The sequence below is a fragment of the Sesamum indicum genome, linkage group LG8 (genome assembly GCF_000512975.1).
Source record: "Sesamum indicum cultivar Zhongzhi No. 13 linkage group LG8, S_indicum_v1.0, whole genome shotgun sequence".
Taxonomy (NCBI): Eukaryota; Viridiplantae; Streptophyta; class Magnoliopsida; order Lamiales; family Pedaliaceae; genus Sesamum; species Sesamum indicum.
Window position 1 is genome coordinate 21,341,519 of NC_026152.1, and position 18,656 is coordinate 21,360,174.

The 18,656-nt window shown below is 39.1% G+C and overlaps 3 protein-coding genes and 1 pseudogene across 3 annotated transcripts; 2 read left to right on the forward strand and 2 right to left on the reverse strand.

Moving 5' to 3' along the window:
• On the forward strand, positions 507-3,597 carry LOC105169846 (lysM domain-containing GPI-anchored protein 2). Its single transcript, XM_011090391.2, has 4 exons — positions 507-1,581; positions 2,663-2,783; positions 2,901-3,076; positions 3,216-3,597. Exons 1-4 carry the CDS (start codon positions 735-737, stop codon positions 3,323-3,325), a joined length of 1,254 nt encoding a protein of 417 aa, XP_011088693.1. The 5' UTR covers positions 507-734; the 3' UTR covers positions 3,326-3,597.
• Positions 4,556-12,027, forward strand: LOC105169849 (protein DETOXIFICATION 45, chloroplastic). Its single transcript, XM_011090393.2, has 14 exons — positions 4,556-5,336; positions 6,220-6,407; positions 7,128-7,271; positions 7,403-7,527; positions 8,393-8,528; positions 8,845-8,941; positions 9,053-9,153; positions 9,890-10,053; positions 10,482-10,553; positions 10,662-10,778; positions 10,872-10,967; positions 11,053-11,174; positions 11,432-11,489; positions 11,731-12,027. Exons 1-14 carry the CDS (start codon positions 5,029-5,031, stop codon positions 11,740-11,742), a joined length of 1,740 nt encoding a protein of 579 aa, XP_011088695.1. The 5' UTR covers positions 4,556-5,028; the 3' UTR covers positions 11,743-12,027.
• Positions 12,137-14,704, reverse strand: LOC105169848 (annotated as a pseudogene).
• LOC105169847 (isocitrate dehydrogenase [NAD] regulatory subunit 1, mitochondrial-like) lies at positions 14,873-18,034 on the reverse strand. Its single transcript, XM_011090392.2, is given in 5 exon segments — positions 14,873-15,308; positions 15,311-15,349; positions 15,601-15,679; positions 16,543-16,782; positions 17,349-18,034. Coding segments are annotated over 5 exon segments (1,068 nt in total). The 5' UTR covers positions 17,853-18,034; the 3' UTR covers positions 14,873-15,102.

The following is an 18,656-nucleotide window of genomic DNA, read 5'->3' on the forward strand; positions in this document are numbered from 1 at the left end:
CCCACACCACCCTCCGCCCCCCCCCCCCCCCCCCCCCCCAGGTGGTATATTTGATTTTGAGCCATTAGATTAGGTAATGCACATAATAATTGTCAAGACACTGTTTGAGAAACAGAAAATGGATGTACGTCTTCTTTGAGTGGGCGATGCTTGGAAGCATTTTGTTTCTTTATTCTCTGTGGCTCAGAAAACCAACAAAAAAGTAAAATGTCCCGTGAAACTTGAGCCCCGATAATTGTGAGGGAGTAGTAAAATTGATTCTCGAGAGGTGTAAATAAAATTATTTACACCGGCCATGGCCAACATGAAGAATCTGTTTCCTTTCCGAGAAATGCAAGTTAACAGGAACAAATTAGGCCCACATCATCATCATCATAGGAAATAATTGAAGGGCAGGAGGAGTCTGCTGTCTGGGTTTTAAAACAAACCTTGGGACTTGGGAAGTGGAGAACTGAGGTGAAATGAGGGGGTTGGTTCTGTTTGTCGACATTATACTCTCATCTCTTTTCATGTTATTAGAACATGTGTGCAGTCAAAGTTGATCTTGAAGAAGGCAGGCAAGGCAAACAAGGTATACCGGTGTTTAATTCCATCAGTATCGCGCCTGCTCAACCTCTCTACATTGCAATTCTATTCTCATTCCACATATTTCTTTTTGTAAAAGGCTGTGAATTGTGATACCCCAACACAACACAACACAACACGACGACACCGTGTGTGTGTGTGTGTAATGAATGTTTTTTTTCCAAGCACCAAAGTCAAAAGTCATTGCACGCACTAAATTAACTACTATTCATTTTCCCCACTTCTTCCACTCCCATCTCTATCTTGGTCTTCTCTCAAGTTTCCAACTCCTCCTCTTTCCCATTGATACATTCAAAGTTTCTTCCCAAGAGTTTGTTGCGCAACTCAAAATGAGCTCTTCCAACACCTTATCTTTCTCCACTTTAATGCTCTTTTTCTTCTTCTTCATCATCTTCTCGTCAAACTTCACCTTTGCCCAGCCCTTCCGCTGCACCTCCCCCCGCTCCACCTGCAAAGCTCTCGTCGACTACGTCTCCCCCAACGCCACCACTCTCTCCGCCATCACAACCCTCTTCACCATAAAAAACCTTCGCACTATTCTTGGAGCCAACAACCTCCCTCTCTCCACCCCACCCACCTTCCCCATCGCTGCCTCTCAGACCATCAAGATTCCCTTTCCCTGTATCTGCACCAATGGCACCGGATTCTCCAACCACCGCCCCAACTACACGGTGCTCCCCGGCGACACCCTCTACCACATAGCTGCCGAGGTGTTCTCCGGCCTGGTCACCTACCCACAAATCCAGGCCGTTAATAATATATCTGATGCCGACTTGATTGAGGTCGGGCAGACGCTGTGGATACCGCTGCCTTGCAGTTGCGACGACGTTGACGGGCAGAAGGTGGTGCACTATGGGCACGTGGTGGCGCCGGGGAGCACGGTGGAGGGAATTGCACAACAGTATAATACATCACAAGATACGCTTTTGAGGCTCAATAATTTGACTGGTCCGCAAGACCTCAAGGCTGGGGCTGTTCTTGATGTTCCACTCAGAGGTAACCACTCCCTTTCCTCTCCAGTCTTTATGAATATAGCAAATTAGTTTTACAAAACTCATCTAATACAAGCATTCAGGTAAATAATGGTACTTGAGATTATGTCATGGCATTGGCATGGTTCACCAACAAGCACTATTATAGTCAAAGCAAAGATTTTACCTACCGAGTCTACAAACTAGAATATGTTTCGGGCGAGGCACTTTCTAATTTAACAAAGCTAGATAACTAACTTGGCAAAAAAGTTAATATCTTTTTTTTGAGCTTGGAAAGTGAAAAGAGAGTGCGACTGTATTATGTTTAGCAGAGATAATTACTTTTATGTAGTCAATGATGTTTAAAGTGTTCCAAAGTTATAATTTACTTTTTCATTATTCTTTCTTCATCTTGAAATTGATATATATATATATATATATAAATCCCTTCAATATATAACTGATCAGGTCAGTCAAGATGAGATCACATATTGATATAAGCAGCGAGGGACAGATAGAGCTGAGAGACTTTTAATTTGTTTAACTGGTAGTGGTAGTGGTAGTGACCAACCCACATCTATCCTTTTCATCAGTCTGTCTATGCAACTCATAGGTTGACTTTGGGCTTTTAATTCTTGGATGGTGTTCTACTTGATGATGGATGGGTATTATTGGCCACCGGGAGGTGGTGGCTAGGTTGTAATCCACATGCAGCTCTCTTTCTTAAGAAAAGATATGTAGTCAGTGGAATAATCTTCAGTAAGGAGTATGCATATTTTTTTCTGAAGGAATATACTCTGCTTACCTTTCATCAACATAACTGTAGTAAGGAGGTGTACATGCTTTCTGAAAAATGTTCGAAGCTGCTTTAATAATCATAAGCAGGTTTATTGCTTTCAAGCTTGATCTTGGCTTTACTAGATATGCCAGAAAGCTGCATATGAGGGAATTATATGAGTTATATATTATTATTATTAGGCATATGCATGGTAATATGTTGGGTCCTTATCTAAAATTAACCATTGATGAATTTGGAATAGCATTTCACTCCAATGCTATTAATGTAGTGAGTGAGTTTGAAATTTGATTGCTGTCCTTTCTAACAGCTTGTTCTTCAATGGTGAGCAACAACTCAATGGACTACCCTTTACTCGTTCCCAACGACACCTATGTTTTCACAGCCACCAATTGCATAAGATGCAGATGTGATGCTGCACTAAACTGGATGTAAGTTGAGCAGGGATAAAGATTTTGTCTTCCTCAATCCTTTGTAGCTGCTTATGTCCAGTAATCTAATGTTGTATCTTGTTTTTCCTTCTTCTACCTTTTATCTTATGTGCTCAGGTTACAATGCGAACCTTCCCAGATCAATTCATCGTGTCCTGCAATCCGATGTGAGGGTGCAGAAAACTTTTACCTTGGAAACACAACCACCTCAGGTTGCAACCGCACCACCTGTGCGTATGCTGGTTACAACCAAACGATTCTAACGACAGCAGCTTTGGAGTCAACTTGCCCTGGTGGGTATTACCAGCACATCTTGCTTTTTTGGCGGACAGTTTATAGAACTTGGTTTATCTTAAATTGTGTGAGCTTATGAGTCCATGGTCATGGGAGGTACTAATATATGAACTTTTCTTGTGGTGTTTGCATACACAGCTTCTGGTAATAGGTCATCTGCAATGAGTTTGCAAGGCTTAGGGTGGAGGTGGAGTGAAGTGGTAATTTTCATGCATATGCTGTTGCTTTGCTTTTCGTTTCTCAAGTGATGAGATAACTTTATGGGCAACACCAACACGCCATTTGGGAAAGGTGGGAATCAGGAATGTGGTTGGGAGAAGCATTTGAAATGGAGATGGAGATGGAGTTGGTGATGGTGATGGTGATGGTGATGGTGATGGATGTATTATCATTATTGTTATTACTATATTGGTGAGCCTGAGCCTCCCTGTATGAATGAATGTATATTTGGTACTGATGATTAAGACCCGCGCCTATAATTATAATTATTCACTTGTCTTGGGAGACGCCTCTTGTTTAATTCTTGTCTTCCATTTCAGTATGCTTTTCTCATTAGCACCTAAGTTTGTTTGTTTTAATGGGTTTTTTTTTTTTTTTTTCGAAACCACCTGAGGGTGGGGAACTTATCGGAGTCCCCTATCCTTTTTTATTAAAATTAAAACGAGAGCAAATTTACAGCGGGGAGTGCTGACTCTCTATCATTTCTAAAAAAACTATAAAATCAGGAGTACTACTCTCTTACAAATATTTGCTCAAAGCATAAATGAGGAGTACTACTCCCTTACAATAAATCACAAAAGCATAAATAAGGAGTACTACTCCCTTACAAAAGTAAGACTAGCTGAGGTGATAGACAAAGTTGGAGACGATAATCGTGTGTCAAAAAGTTTCTGTCACTACACTCGAATTATCGGTTCCAACTAGCATTTGCAGATCAGGCTATACCAGCAATTCAAAAATTGTCACCAAAAGTGATGCATCATCAACAGTTGTGATGCAGAAATGGGAGAAGAGTTGACTTAATATCAGTCACATGAAACCTCAGCTTTCAAATCAAAATGATGGAGCAAAACAAGTCAAAAAATGAGCAACAATGCAATATCAATGTGTGTACCAAATTGTGGCACAGTTTAAGCATGCTCACAAGACAAAAAGAGATGAAATTGCACCATAGATAACAACCACAAAATAGAAGCACACAATTAAGCTACAAAATAGACAAACAACAATGCAGTAACAAAAACAACAAAGCAGTCCACCCAACATTCACGCGAAGTTAAGGCAAGATAACAAATAAGCTACTCAGGGGGATCAACAATAATTTTAAATCGAACGTGTGAGAGGGCACATAACTCAAGGTTAACTTGACGTTTGTTTTCTTTATTATTATTAGATTAGAAAAAGAACGAATAAATGGGAATTTAAGGGTTCATTTTATAAATATTGCCGGGGGAGCCATATTTTATGTGATTCCCAGCTCCCATAAACACCAACACGAAAATGTCACATGGTACGGATAAATCCAAATGGAGTTACAATTGAGGCGGCAGCGGCAACAGAACTGAAGGGGGCCGCATTCGCAATTCAACTTAATAATACGCCGTTACTACTAAAGTCAAGGCATAAACCTCTCGGACTCAACCCGCCCCCCCCCAACCGACACTGCAGGCAGATTATGATGATGCCATCTTCTCCTCCACAATTCTCTCTGTCTTCTTCCCCTCAATCTTCCTTTCTTGTGCTACTGTTGTTGGAATACTAAAGATTAGAAAACTTTTCTACACTTCTTTTCGTCCTTTCCCCTCTCTTTCTTTCATCTTTCCTGATTTTCAGAATTATACAGACTAAGAAAATATCATACACTCACTCACTCTGCACTTTTGCTTTCCTTTTGCCCCTAAGCGTTTGTAGGCATTCAGTGTGTAACCAAGTATCAGAATTTTGACGGGAAATGGTGCCCGCGCAACTCACTGGTGGTGCCGCTGTTTCTTGCTGCTTATCCAGTAGGAGCAGCAAATGGGAATTTTCATCCAGAAACTCTACAGGGTTTCGTTGTTTTTTTGCAAGGCGGAGAAATATTGTTGGCTTATGTTCTCCGTCCTTGGACAGGCCAAAAGGGTTCTTGCCTTGTCCAGTTATTCGGCAGAAGAGCAAGCAGATTTTTTCAAGATTCAATAGCCAGTTGAATTCCGAATCTGGCTTGCAATCTAGTGATGTGGAGGAGACCTGTGATCCCTCGAATCCAAGTGTAGGGCTCAAGTATGAATTCTTTTTTACTCCGTTATGTAGTTATTCCCAGTACGGACCCCTACCTAATCCATGATAACTAGACAAGTACTTTTTCTTGCGTGCATGGTGCTATTGAATGGTTGATGACGAAATATATATTTACTATCTCGTTGTATCAGCAAACTTCCAGAGTTCTTGAATATATTGCCATAGCTAGAAATTCAGGTAAACTATTATGACCTTAGTTGCAACTAGATGAAATGACACCTGAGGGTAGTGAAAATCAAACTTTTAAAATTTAACTGAAATAGAAAACAAGCTTTAGAGCTTCCAATTATGTATCAAATTAAATGCTTGACGAATAAAGTAGGAAATTGTAGCATGGAGGAAAATATTAAAGTTACAGTTTTCTGTAACTTTTAACTGTTTCATCTACCTTGTTCTGCATCTTCCTGTCTGTTAAGCTTGTTGAAGACACTACAGAAATATAAGCAATTTATTATTTTCTGAGACCTACATAAGAGGGGAAAAAGCATATAATTACCAAGGTTGGGTAATGCGTTATGACTGATACTGATTAGTTTAGAAGGGGCATTCTGATCGCAAGCATTGCAACCTTTGTAAAGTGTAACTGTGTTCAGATACTAATGATTAAATACTTATAACTGAATCTGTCACCTTTCATCATAATTCTTCTGCAGACACTTGGCCCCTAAATTTGCAACGGGGTAACTTATTTTTACTGCAAAATGCAAAATTCGCAACCATTGGTGTTGTTTTTGAGTCATATTATGTGTTTGTTGATACTGGTCTTATTAGTTATATATCACATAATACATTATGGCGTTGTGTTTGACAGTGAGGTGGCTTGTGGTGATTGATATTTACTCAGGTTATTTCTCTTTGTTTTCAGTGAGTTGAATGGGTCTATTTCATCTGAGACCAATGAAATCAACGACAAGTTAAGGGGAGCTTCTTCCATTACATCTCAATCGAAAGATGTTAGGCACGAGCTCATAATGCTGTCTTTACCAGCAATTGGCGGACAGGCCATGGAACCGATGGTCCAACTGATGGAGACTGCATTTATTGGTCGTATGGGTAAGATTGATACTTTGAGTTTTTTGAGTTCTCAATATCTTTGATTTTGTTTATGTTAATTTCTTTTAATATAGTGCGGCATGTTATTTATTTTATCACCATTTAAATTTGCTTTCCAATTTGTACAGTTTAGCATCTTCTTTTGATACAAACGAGGTAGTGCATTTTATTGATTAGAAGGTTGATTTTTGGTAAGTTTCATGAAATACAGAAATATTTTGTATCCTGGTCAAATCTCATTATGAAGGATCAGTTGTCAGAGCTCAACTTTCTTAATTGCTGTTCTTAACATGTTTTGTAGTTTGCATCGTGGGGTTCATATCTTGCTTTATTCTTTTTCTCGGGACTTGTTGGTGAGAAAGAGAATACGTATTCTAAAAAAGACATTCTAATCGACCTTTGAATACCATTATTCTTTGACATGGTCATTGGTTTAGAGTTATTGGTGGTTTTTCGGGTGCATTAATTAGTTTCTGCAGGGGTTTCTACGAAGCTATTGTTATGTTCTTTGATATTAGGTTTGACTTGCCCAAAAAGCTGAATATTTGTAGCTTTCCTGGATATAGTCCTTAATAACAAAGTTTCTGTGTTTCTGTTTCTTCATTAGCTGATTGCTGGCTAGGAAATGAGACTTCTTCTTTCTCCACCTCTCACTATTGGTCTGATATAACTGATATATTTTCTTTCTATTCTTTATCCTTGAACATATTTCTTTTCTAGGTTCTGTGGAGTTGGCTTCTGCTGGTGTCTCTATTTCACTTTTTAACATAATTGCCAAGCTTTTTAACATGCCCCTCCTCAGCGTTGCTACTTCTTTTGTGGCTGAAGACATTTCAAAGAATGCAAGCAGATTTTCCACATCAGGTAGATGCCATATATTTGAGACTAGCCTATTTATTATGATAGGTCCATGTTTGCTATATATCTTTGCAATCTTTGGAATATTCTTGTGTTTTTGAGAGGAACTTAGCCATGGTGAGTCTTCCATAATGCAGTGGAAAAGCTGCAGCTATCTTCAGTGTCCACGGCTTTGCTGTTAGCTGTTGGTATTGGCATCTTTGAAGTTATGGCCCTTTGTTTGGGATCTGGACCTCTTCTCAGTTTGATGGGCATATCACCGGTATTCAAATTTAGATGCCGTGAAAATCTTGATTTGTTTGCATTCAATCACATCTCATTTGATTTGGTTCTGTTGTTGTTGCTACTTTATGAATCATGTGAAATGGTGTTCTGCAATATACACCTGGTGTATTTGTCTATCAACTTGCAAGGGCAACTTATAAGTGTGTCATGTATGCCTATTGGTTAGACTGACTTTCCAGGTTTTGGAACTCTTATTTGGTTTCCATCTATCTTATGCCAAGTAGTAGGCTTGTACTTTTATTTGTGATTATTTGATCCAACCCAGCGGTTTGAGGTGCCTCAGTGTATCCAGCACTATGGGCTTGTGAAAGAGTTTCCATGATCTCTAGATGTGACCTCAAGGTCACAATGAAGTACTTAAACTGTGTTAAGGTCCCTCCTCAGCGATAAAATTCATGGTTGGTTTATTAAATTCGATTTGGTCAAGTTTGAACTAGTTTTCATATTTGGGAGATGATTCTAGTAGTAGTTTTTGATACTGGACTTTGACTTCTTGTTTGTTTATATCAACAACGGTAGCTAAAAGTAATCAATTGAAGAAACAGTTCTATCTGATTACAATTGTGTCAAGCAGTTTTTATATTCAGGTTAAGGGTAGAGTATGATAAAATTGATTGAAAAACAATTAATCAAATATGATTCAACTTCTTTTGGTAGTAGTTGATAATTGATTTCTTTTCGTCTGGAATGTTATTTACTGCTTCAAACCAAACCAGGGGCCTTAACGTCTAGCACATCCACTCGCACAGGCATGAAGGGACACTCAACTGCATGTGTTTCTATCATGTAGACAGATATAATTTTCACGGACTTTTTGTTTGAAAGGTTTACTGTTGTTTCAGGCTTCCTCCATGCGTACTCCTGCACAAAGATTTCTTATTCTGAGGGCCATTGGTGCTCCTGCTTTTGTTGTTTCTTTGGCACTTCAAGGCATTTTCCGTGGTTTCAAGGATACAACGACCCCCGTATTTTGTTTAGGCAAGTTTCTTCTCCAGGTTTCGATAATAGCAACGAAGTCATAAATCAAAATTTTATGGATGTTGCTACCAGAAGTGAAGAAAAACAGGAGTTTTGTGCACAAAGACAACTATATCAAAGGCATCTCTTCTTCCATATTCACCTAATTTCACCATAAAAGAGTTGTTATGATAGCAAGTGAATTGTTGTTTATAAGACAAGTTTATTCGTCAGTCTGCTTCTGCTGATTTATCTCCATTGGTCTATCTATAATTATGCATCTCAACCTTCTACATTTTTTTTTTGGGTGAAAAATTAATGTCACTTCTCCCTGCAGGTATTGGCAATTTTGCTGCTGTATTTTTTTTTCCTGTATTTATGTATTGTTTTCAGTTGGGTGCTTATGGAGCTGCTATTTCCACCGTTGTCTCTCAGTATGTATTTACGCGATCCTTTACTTTTATTTGACTTGGTAACTTGCATCCTGGGCTCTAGTGGTTTGTATTACTTAATATTTTTTGGTGAAAACTTGTTGCTTGTCTCAGATACATTGTCACTTTTTCCATGCTTTGGCATCTTAATAAGAGAGCGGTATTATTGCCTCCAAAACTGGGGGAATTGCAGTTTGGTAGTTATCTGAAATCAGGTAAGCATTTTGGTCATATTAGGAGCTTCGAATTCTTTTCTTTGCCTTATGTGGTAACCTCGCCTTGTATGATTCTTTTTGTAAATCTCAGTGCTAATTCCTCCCATTAGATGGATGCCTGTAAGCTAGTTTAGAGCCAGGTTGCTGGTTCTCGGCAGGCCTTTGGGGAATTATTCTGAAACTTAACCCATGTAGGGTGCAGAAAAGTTTCAAACAAATTGTTCTTGCTTCTTTGAAACTGAGATATCCACTTTGTTGCTGATTTTGCATCTTTTCGTGTCGCATGCTGCAGTTGTTTCTGAGACCAAAATTTCTGCTCGGTGTTATTGCATTTGGGTATACAGCCTTCTTCCTGTTTTTGATATTCAATTCTGTGATTCTCACTTCTTGTCGCATTTACTTTATCACAAATTAATAAGTAAACATGTATATAATTTTTTTTTCTGTTTAAAAAGACTACCACCTATGCTACTTGGTTGTTGGAGAGAAAAGATCTTAAGAAATGGTGGCTTACTTCCACATTAAGCACGTAGGAATCTCAAACATTGATACATAGAATTGGCACCATATTGTTTTAATTCTTTCTTTATTGTGTGTCACTATACTCTGGAATACCATATACTGATTCCTGTTCTGCAAGATGTATTAGCCAACATCCAACTTTTTTTATTATATTCTATGGTTTTTTGGGATGTCTACGGGGATGTGTGTTATTCTGTCACTATTTGGATTTTAGGTGGTTTCCTTATTGGGAGGACTCTTGCTGTGCTGCTGACTATGACACTTGGTACGTCCATGGCGGCCCGACAGGGTCCTATAGCAATGGCTGCTCATCAAATATGCTTACAAGTGTGGCTCGCTGTCTCGCTTCTTACTGATGCACTAGCTGCGTCAGCTCAGGTTATTTTTAGGGTTTTCATGTCTTTCTTTTGTCATTTTCTTTTCCATATTTTGTCCCCATTTTTCTTTTACTTACCAAATCATCTAAGTTGTCCCATCTTGGTATGTGGCTGTACAACATTTGGTAGTTTTTCAAAAAGATTGATTTAACAATTGTACTGTTCAGCTTTCTGCATGCTTCCATATGTTTTACATTACTTACTGAATGATACTAGTAAAATACCCTTATACATGGTGCTAAGTGCATTAGCGGAACACTGGACAAATTTACTAGAAAGTCCTTCCATTTTTTCTCAGAGGCCTGTGGCTACAAATATGTGCTAAAACTTTTAGAATTTATGAGCCTTTTTGATGATATCATATGCCAACTCTACTATTGCAAGGTCCAAATAGTCTATCTTTTGGACTCAAGATCTGCCTTTCTTCAGGCCATGATTGCCAGTTATGTATCAAAAGATGATTACAGGACTGTGAGGGATATCACTCAGTTCGTGTTAAAGGTATTTGTCACTATTGGCACAAAAGAGTGCTTCCTTCCAGTGGATTCTATGACATGGTTCTTCTATTTGTGATGCATTTTCCTGATTTTGCTTTATATTTTTTTCCAGATAGGTTTCATAACTGGTGTTTTGTTAGCTGTGGTTCTGGGTGTTTCTTTTAGTTCTTTGGCTTCGCTATTCACAAAAGATATAGAAGTCCTGGAAGTTGTTAGAACTGGTGTTCTGGTATGTTACCCAGTCTGTGCGTGCCTGTTAGGTTTCTCACTAATGCTAGCTAATGCTGATAGTTTCCTGACTTGATTGTTTGGAATGGTGCAGTTTGTCAGTGCCAGCCAACCTATAAATGCGTTAGCTTTTATCTTCGATGGTCTCCATTATGGTGTTTCAGACTTTCGTTATTCTGCAGTTTCTATGGTATGCTGCAGATTTGTATTATGCCATTGGTCATCATTCATACAAGAGACACAAAGCTTTGATTATGCATGGTTTTGAAATGTAGATGCTGGTTGGGGCAATATCTTCTGTTTTCTTGCTATATGCTCCTGCAATCATGGGTCTTCCTGGTGTTTGGTCAGGCTTGACTCTTCTCATGGGACTTAGAATGATGGCTGGATTTTTCAGGTGAATCGGACAACTCAATGATTTTGCTTTTCTCACTTAATGTGTAGCGTTCTTTGCTCTTAATACTGATCCTCACAAGTTGATTATTTATTGATTTGTACAATTGGGTAATGATAGTAGCACCGATTCATCTTTCCTTCTTTCATCTTCAAGGTTTATTCTTTTAGGAGTAAAAGCCATAACAATTCTGCATATTCATGAATGTCAATTTCCATGCTTGTTTCAGATGTAACTTATTGGGCATTTCTTCTTTTCAGAATATTGCAACCAGGGGGTCCTTGGTGGTTCTTGCGTGGTGATGTTAAAAAAGCCCAGGTTAGTAAGTTCTGTTGTTTAAGTTGATTTGATTGGTGGTTTTCTGGACTTCACTCCAGGGTTGGACTTTACCTGTTGCAGAATTTCTATAGTTATGTATGGAAATCAAAAGAAAATATAAGTGCGATTAGCTCAATGCTTGTTCTCTGTATTTCTTCAGCTAAATTTAAGTTTATCTTACTGCTGCCATTTTCACATTTTTAGTTCTGGGTCTTAAATTATCAACTTGTTTAACTTTCAGCTTGTTGGCTGAGAAATTGAGATGTGAAGGACCCACAGGAGTTGAGCAGCCTGAACAAGGTATAGAGCCCTGGAAACCAGTTGATGTACAAGATCAACAGCCTCAGGGAGCTCAGTTTCAGATTTGACTGACCTGCCACAGACTGATACTCCTTCACGAGTACTTTCCACTGCACAAGTTTGCTGTGTTGTGGGTGGGGACTTGGATGTGAGATTCATTATCTTGTGAAATCACGTAGCTAGGAATAATCTGTAAGTTCACAAATTTTGCTATTCAGTAAAGCTTCAGTTCGACTTTGGGCGTAGCTTTAATTTCAATATTGCTTTGTGCTTCTTGGAAATTTAAACCTCCTACATATTTAGTATGACCTTCAAAAGGGTTCAAAAGCACTGTTTAATTGAATAAAGATATGTACACCCTACTAAAACAGTAAAGAATCTTTTAGAATGTTATTCTGATAATTGCGGCAGAAGCCATTACATAGTAAAGAATAATCCATTGGTCCATACGGCTCAAACAATTCTCTGAAGGGACCCTTTTTCCGGTGATGCTTCCATCCCATGTCGTTACACAACTAATCGTTGTACCATATTTGCACAGAACTAAGGCATGATCTGCTATAGGATTCACCCAGTGACTGCTTCATGTAATTATTCCATTGACACACATCTTCCTCCATTTCTGTTATGCTTGATAGCTTGAATGTGCCATCAAGAAGCTCTGCTAACCATCGACATGTCATCTCTGAGGTGAATAGATTTGCAATACTTTCTGAGACTCTTATAAAGGCTAGTTGTGGTATCCGAGGATGAAACATTCCCTGAAATATAGACTTTATACTATCAATTGATCTAGACTATCTGGCTTATATCAGAAAGGAGGAAAAACATTTATACTTGTGAAGGATAACCTGTAAAGTGGAAGCCTAGTATCCTTGTCCATCAGATCCCAAAAAGTTGGGGATGTGAAGGTAGCTTGCAGTTTGTGGACACCCTTGAAACCTGTAGCAAGTACCAATAGATCAATCTTCAGAGGTTCAATTTCACCCTCTATGAGAATGTCTTCACTACAAAAGCTGAAGCGTTCTGCTTTCTTCATTATGATGCTTCCATCCTCAACTCGATCGAAGGAGCCCTCAGGTATTTTTGCCATCGAACAAGAATTTAATTCCTTCAAGAAACTATGTTTGGGTACCATCCCATGTTTGGCAAGCCTCAGCTTCTTTTTTATATGGCTTTCAACAAACTTTGAAACCCCCCATCTCTGTCAAAATTTATCAACGTCTTACATAACAGCAAGCCTTTTACATTTAGATATCTAAGCTGTTGAATAGATATAGGAAGTCGGGTTAATTTGAAAGTGTTGTGAGGTTCATCACCAGAGGTGAAAGAAATGTTGCGAGGAGGCTTAAAAGGATCCCTTGACCAGGCTTATGAACCAAGAGCTCAGAGAAGCGATTTCGATAGAGATAAGCCAGGGGAACTCCCCATGGCAAGAAATCAGGCATATTCCAGTGTTCTCGCTGCTTGATGCCCGCAAAAGCCTTAACACCATTAAAAAATCCATGCTGTAAAAGAGAAGAAGAAAGGCAATTATTATAACCTACTTGTTACCATTTGCAGATGAGCACTTCATTGAAATATCATTCCTGATTTCTGGAACCCAACAACGCTTGCTCTCTTTCCTTGGACGAGCTTAGCAGCACTTGCATAATCCATGGCAGAGTACTCCATGGAGTGTATTACCTTCCCTTGGAACACTTCCGGGCCCTTTTCTGGAGGAAGTTCTGGAATATTTGGGAAATCACAATACTTTCCCGCACACATCATCACAAAATCAACCAGTTGAGCCTGGGTTTTCATCCCATCACCATCGTTCAGTTAATTGAGGAAATCAAAATGGATTAAGAATAGAATTCTGTAAGTTATCATCAGCATGTATGCTGCATGCATGATGCACCAGGCATTCAGCAATTCGACAGGATACACTGACCTCCGTGTAGAGGCTCCCAGTGTCCTGCACTGTGACCTTCCATTTAGCTTTAGGACCAAACGGTTTACCTGTCCCACCCCACAATGTCCATGTCCGCATTTCTTCTTATGGTGGTCCATCGTAGCTGAGGCTGACGACTCTTGTGTTGAGCTTTATGTGGCTGAGCAAACCATGGTGATGCGCATAAGATTGGATATATTCAAGAACTTTGTTCTGAGTGGGAAAATTTTGTACAAGGGATGGTGGCCATGAAAATCTGAGAACTGATAGTGATTTAGGGGTCTGGAGCTTTGCTGTTCTTATGGTTTTTGTCCGCACACCTCCAACCTCATCCTGGTACTCGAAAACAATGGGAGTTAAGCCCTTTGATGAGGTGTATTTGCAGGCCAGAAGGCCACTGATTCCAGCTCCAATAATGGCAATGTGCTCCACCATTACTGAATGCTTGCCTCTATATGCACAGGTAGCGCAGATATTTGGTGGAGTGGTTTTATAATCTTGTTTTTTATGGTTCAGTACATGGGCCACATACTGGACTGGATGGCTTACAGCTGACTACTTGACTCTTCTTGTCATTTTAATTATCAATATAGTATTCTGCAGTGGAATGGATTGCTGTTAGAATTAAGTGGAAGAAAATACATCATATTCCGGGACCAGGCATCTTGTGTATAACCTACGATGCCAAATGGTTTTTGCTTTACACTATAATGATTATTTCATAGCAAATGCAGTTCCAAACATCTTATGTACAAGGACTTTAAATACAGTCGATGTGTCACCAATGTAAGAAATGAAGGAAACGAATAAACAAAGAAGTGTTGATTTTAATGAAACATCATCTAGAGGTATGCGTAGGGGAACCACTATTTCCTTTCTCGACCATCCAGTGGCTGTATGCATACCATAGCAATAACATCTTTTGTGACATGCATTAAACAGCAAATTCTGTACAAAACTCGCAGAAGAAATTAACTCCATCAACCATGAATGCCTAGAATGGCAACGCAACCTGTTACATCTTCTCAAACATCTCAACTTTTCAGAACAACTACCATCAGCTAAAGATGAGATGAGCATCCATTTGCGATCAGGCATTTCCTAAATATTCAGCCAACAGTAATTGCAAAGTAAAATTCATAATAACATCTATTGAAGAATTTTCATTTTCTTCTGAATTCTTATTCTTGTGTGTTCCAAGTAAGAAGATCCCTAAATCATTATTTGACTTGAGTGTGAATTCTCTGAGCAACTGAAGTGTCGAATGTCAAATGAAAATCATTACAAAAATGAGGTGTAAAATTTTGCTAGCAAGACCATTAAATAGCTGAGGAAATTGGGCGAGCACCTAGTTCTACACTAGGAAGCACTGGAAAGAATTCAATCCAAATAGGCAATGACAGCATCCACAACTTCTTGTGTGCTACTGCCTCCACCAAGATCTTTGGTCGGACATTTACCTTCCGATATTACACGCTTCACGGCAATCTCTAGTCGATCAGCAAATGAAGGAAACTGCAGGTGTCTCAGCATCATAGCGGATGAAAGAAGCAACGCCACTGGATTTGCCTTCTTTTGCTCCACTAAGCACCTTGCTCAAAAATAGCATGATCAGCCCCCACATTTCCTGAAAATTACCAAAACTAGATCTGTCTGTCACTTAAGAAATCAGATTATATATATCATCCACACTGAACCAGGTCAATGAAATCAATTGCAGATTGAAGGCAAAGCACGGGAACATTCTTTTATCAGAAAGATGCTTTATCCCCAAGAATCACAAGTTTCATGGTGATTAATAGCGTTACAAGTTAAGGAAATGCAGCCTGCAATCTTACAATTTTATAAGGTGGAAAAAGTTCTCAAATCGACACTTACCTCCAGGCATGACACCAGTACCCCCAGCAATACCAGCAGCTGTATTTGCAACCAGATTCCCATAGAGATTAGGAGTAACCTGCAGAATGTAAATTTGCTCATTGAATAGTACCACACAGATCAGGATACTGAAGAAAAGTAATAAAAACCATAAAATGAGAAGGAACCATATCAAGAGGAAAATGCAGCATGGTCTTTATCAAGCCTACACTGGTATGATCTAGTTTAACCCAATCATAGCCACCCACAACACCCACACTCAAATGAGAATAAAGGAGGAATTGGAAGGAGGATGAAGACGCATGATAATCCCTTCTCCAAATTTTGGTCAACCATTTTGATATATGTGAAAGCAGCACAATGAAAAACCAGGGACCTATTCTATTTAACAATTTGAATCAGGACAACGTGTTAACATAGAAATTAGTGATTCAGGCTCAACAAATTACAGTGTCATGGTGGCAGCCAATCAAATGATTGATCACGCAGACAACCATGTCTATCCTTCATTTCTCATTTTGACAAGAGTACTAAAAATAAGGCTTTCCGTGTTCTTAAAGCAGCATATCAAAAGTTGATAATAGAACCATGATTTATTATTTAAGTCCAACTTTACTCCACTTGCTGATAGATTGTTCTTCTCAGAATAGTGCATTAATAGATTTGAACACATACAATCCAGATCAGTAGCATATTAAGGTTTTGGGTATAGTAAGATTTGGAGATGTGCTAATATTTCAAATTATAAAAAAAAAAGAAATACGTTGTCACCTATAACTCCTGAATCATTAAGTCCTATTATCAAGATTTGATGTTGGATAGACGCCATAACATCAGTTAGATACATGATATGGAAGCTATCTACACATAGAGAAACATCGGCTGGGTGAAAACAGGTCAGTGAAAATGAATCGGAAACAGCAGATTGTTATTTTCATTTACCATCACATCAAATTGCTCTGGCTTGGAAACAAGTTGCATCGAGCAGTTATCCACAATCATCTCATTGTACTGGATACTGGGATACTTGCTAGCAACTTCACGACAAGATTCTAAAAATAGACCATCAGCAAGTTTCATAATATTGGCTTTATGCACCGCAGTCACTTTCTTCCGGTTGTTGAGATAGGCATACTCAAAGGCATATTTTGCAATTCGTTCTGAGCAAAACTTTGTTATCACCTAGCAGTTGGGAAAGATGAGAAAAATAAATACCAGCATATCTCAGATAATTTACAAACACTCAAAACATAATAAGAAGAGAAAGGAACAATCTACATGAAGTTTGCCAAGTAGCAATAAAGTAAGCAGCTAAAGAGGGCTACGTAATTGCAAAGTTGAAAACAAGGAACCAAAATTACCTAAGCAAGATTCTTTCTTATTGTTCTCCGGGCTGTGTAAACCTTTCCTATTTTCTGTTGTTCTTGACTTTTTGAAAGAAATAACTGTTATGATAATTGAAGACTTGAAGTAGTTGGAAATATCCCTAAATTACTGAATTGATGCAATTTGCTGAGAAAAACCATCATTCGCTGAAATAGTTACATGATCCAGAAACCAGTACTCAGTCCTCGATATTGATCAATATACCATGCATTCATTAACTCTAGAAATGCCTAATTTAGCACTTGGTTCAAAATTACAAATTACAAATTACAATTAAAAAAAGTCATAAACAGCAAAAAGTAGCAAACTTGCACAATTTAACAATAGCACAGAGCCCCAAAAAAAAAAAGATGGAAAATTACCTTAAGGCTTTCGACTACTCCAGGAACAACCTCGTGCTCCAGACCAGAGTACTCGCCCTCGGTATTCTCCCGAATCACAACGATATCGACATTGTCGTGCCTGGTGGGAAGGCCCTGCAGATTAAAACAATGGACGAGGGAGGCATAGAGATCGAGCTCCTTCCTTAATAACATATTGAGGGAGCTGACGCCTCCGCCAACAGGGGTTCTGAGTCCTCCCTTGAGACAAACCTTATTCTTCTTAATGGATTCGATCACCTCGGGAGGGATGGCTTTCATATCACCATGTACATCGTACTTCTCGAAATAAACGGGGGCGTGCATCGCTTCCATGACTTGTTCGACGGCGCCGGTGACAAGTGGACCGATGCCGTCTCCAGGAATGAGAGTGACGGGGCGTGGGGCGCCATCACCGGGGCGGGGCATGTAGGTGACGGATCGGGAGGCGATGGAGAACCTGGTGGAGAGGAGATGGTTGAGGATCGGGAGAGTCCGGCGGGACATCTTGGCGGGTATGGGGGATCAGAATTGATGATGAATTTTGATTTCAACTTTTAGGGTGAGATTGTAAAAAGGTTTAGAGTGGGGGGGGATCATGCGATGGTGGAGATGGGAATGGGAAGTTTGATGGAGGAGAGAAAAAGGAAAGAGAGGGGAGAGCGGGAGGAAGAATGCAGAGTGGGAGTGGGACACAGAGAATATATATATTATATATAACAAAACGGGAATTTGCGGCGTGGGACTGTTGTACTTGAGCCATTTTGCAGTGAAACCCCTCCGTAATTTCCCATTGTTATATTTCTGAACCTCCTACTTCTTGTATTATTATTATTATCATTATTCACTTTCTTTTGTTTCTTCCTTCCTCCATTCATTCATTCAATTTCAGTCACCACCATGCTTTGTTCTGTTCTATGCGGATTCAAACAACTTTGTCTTCTTCACCCTATCTTCTACTTCAATTGTGGTAAATTCATCATTGAATTGAGGGAATTAAGGATACATAATTCTCAACCACCTATACATTGATATTTTTTCCTCGCATTTCATTCTGAATTTTCTTTGAATTCCTATAAAGTTACAACACATCTCCCACTTCTTTTCTTTTCTTTTTCCCAAGAAATGATTTACTTTTAACTTTTTGTTAGGTCTGATACAATGAAGAGTCTTCTGATGAAGGATGTTACCTGTACCCATCATATGGATTATGTACCTATGACCCAACTAGCAAGTAGCGGTTGGGGATAACCAAGCAATGTAATGTAAAAAGGATGCATCAACTTAACAAAGCTCAAATCTTGACAGAAT

Excerpts from the sequence above, each read along its gene's own strand:
- LOC105169846 (XM_011090391.2), top strand. The coding sequence starts at position 735 with ATGTTTTTTTTCCAAGCACCAAAGTCAAAAGTCATTGCACGCACTAAA. Across the intron at positions 1,582-2,662 it reads TCTTGATGTTCCACTCAGAG|CTTGTTCTTCAATGGTGAGC; the intron begins GTAACCACTCCC and ends CCTTTCTAACAG. Across the intron at positions 3,077-3,215 it reads TTTGGAGTCAACTTGCCCTG|CTTCTGGTAATAGGTCATCT; the intron begins GTGGGTATTACC and ends TTGCATACACAG.
- LOC105169849 (XM_011090393.2), top strand. The coding sequence starts at position 5,029 with ATGGTGCCCGCGCAACTCACTGGTGGTGCCGCTGTTTCTTGCTGCTTA. Across the intron at positions 6,408-7,127 it reads TGCATTTATTGGTCGTATGG|GTTCTGTGGAGTTGGCTTCT; the intron begins GTAAGATTGATA and ends TTTCTTTTCTAG. Across the intron at positions 11,175-11,431 it reads ATGATGGCTGGATTTTTCAG|AATATTGCAACCAGGGGGTC; the intron begins GTGAATCGGACA and ends TCTTCTTTTCAG.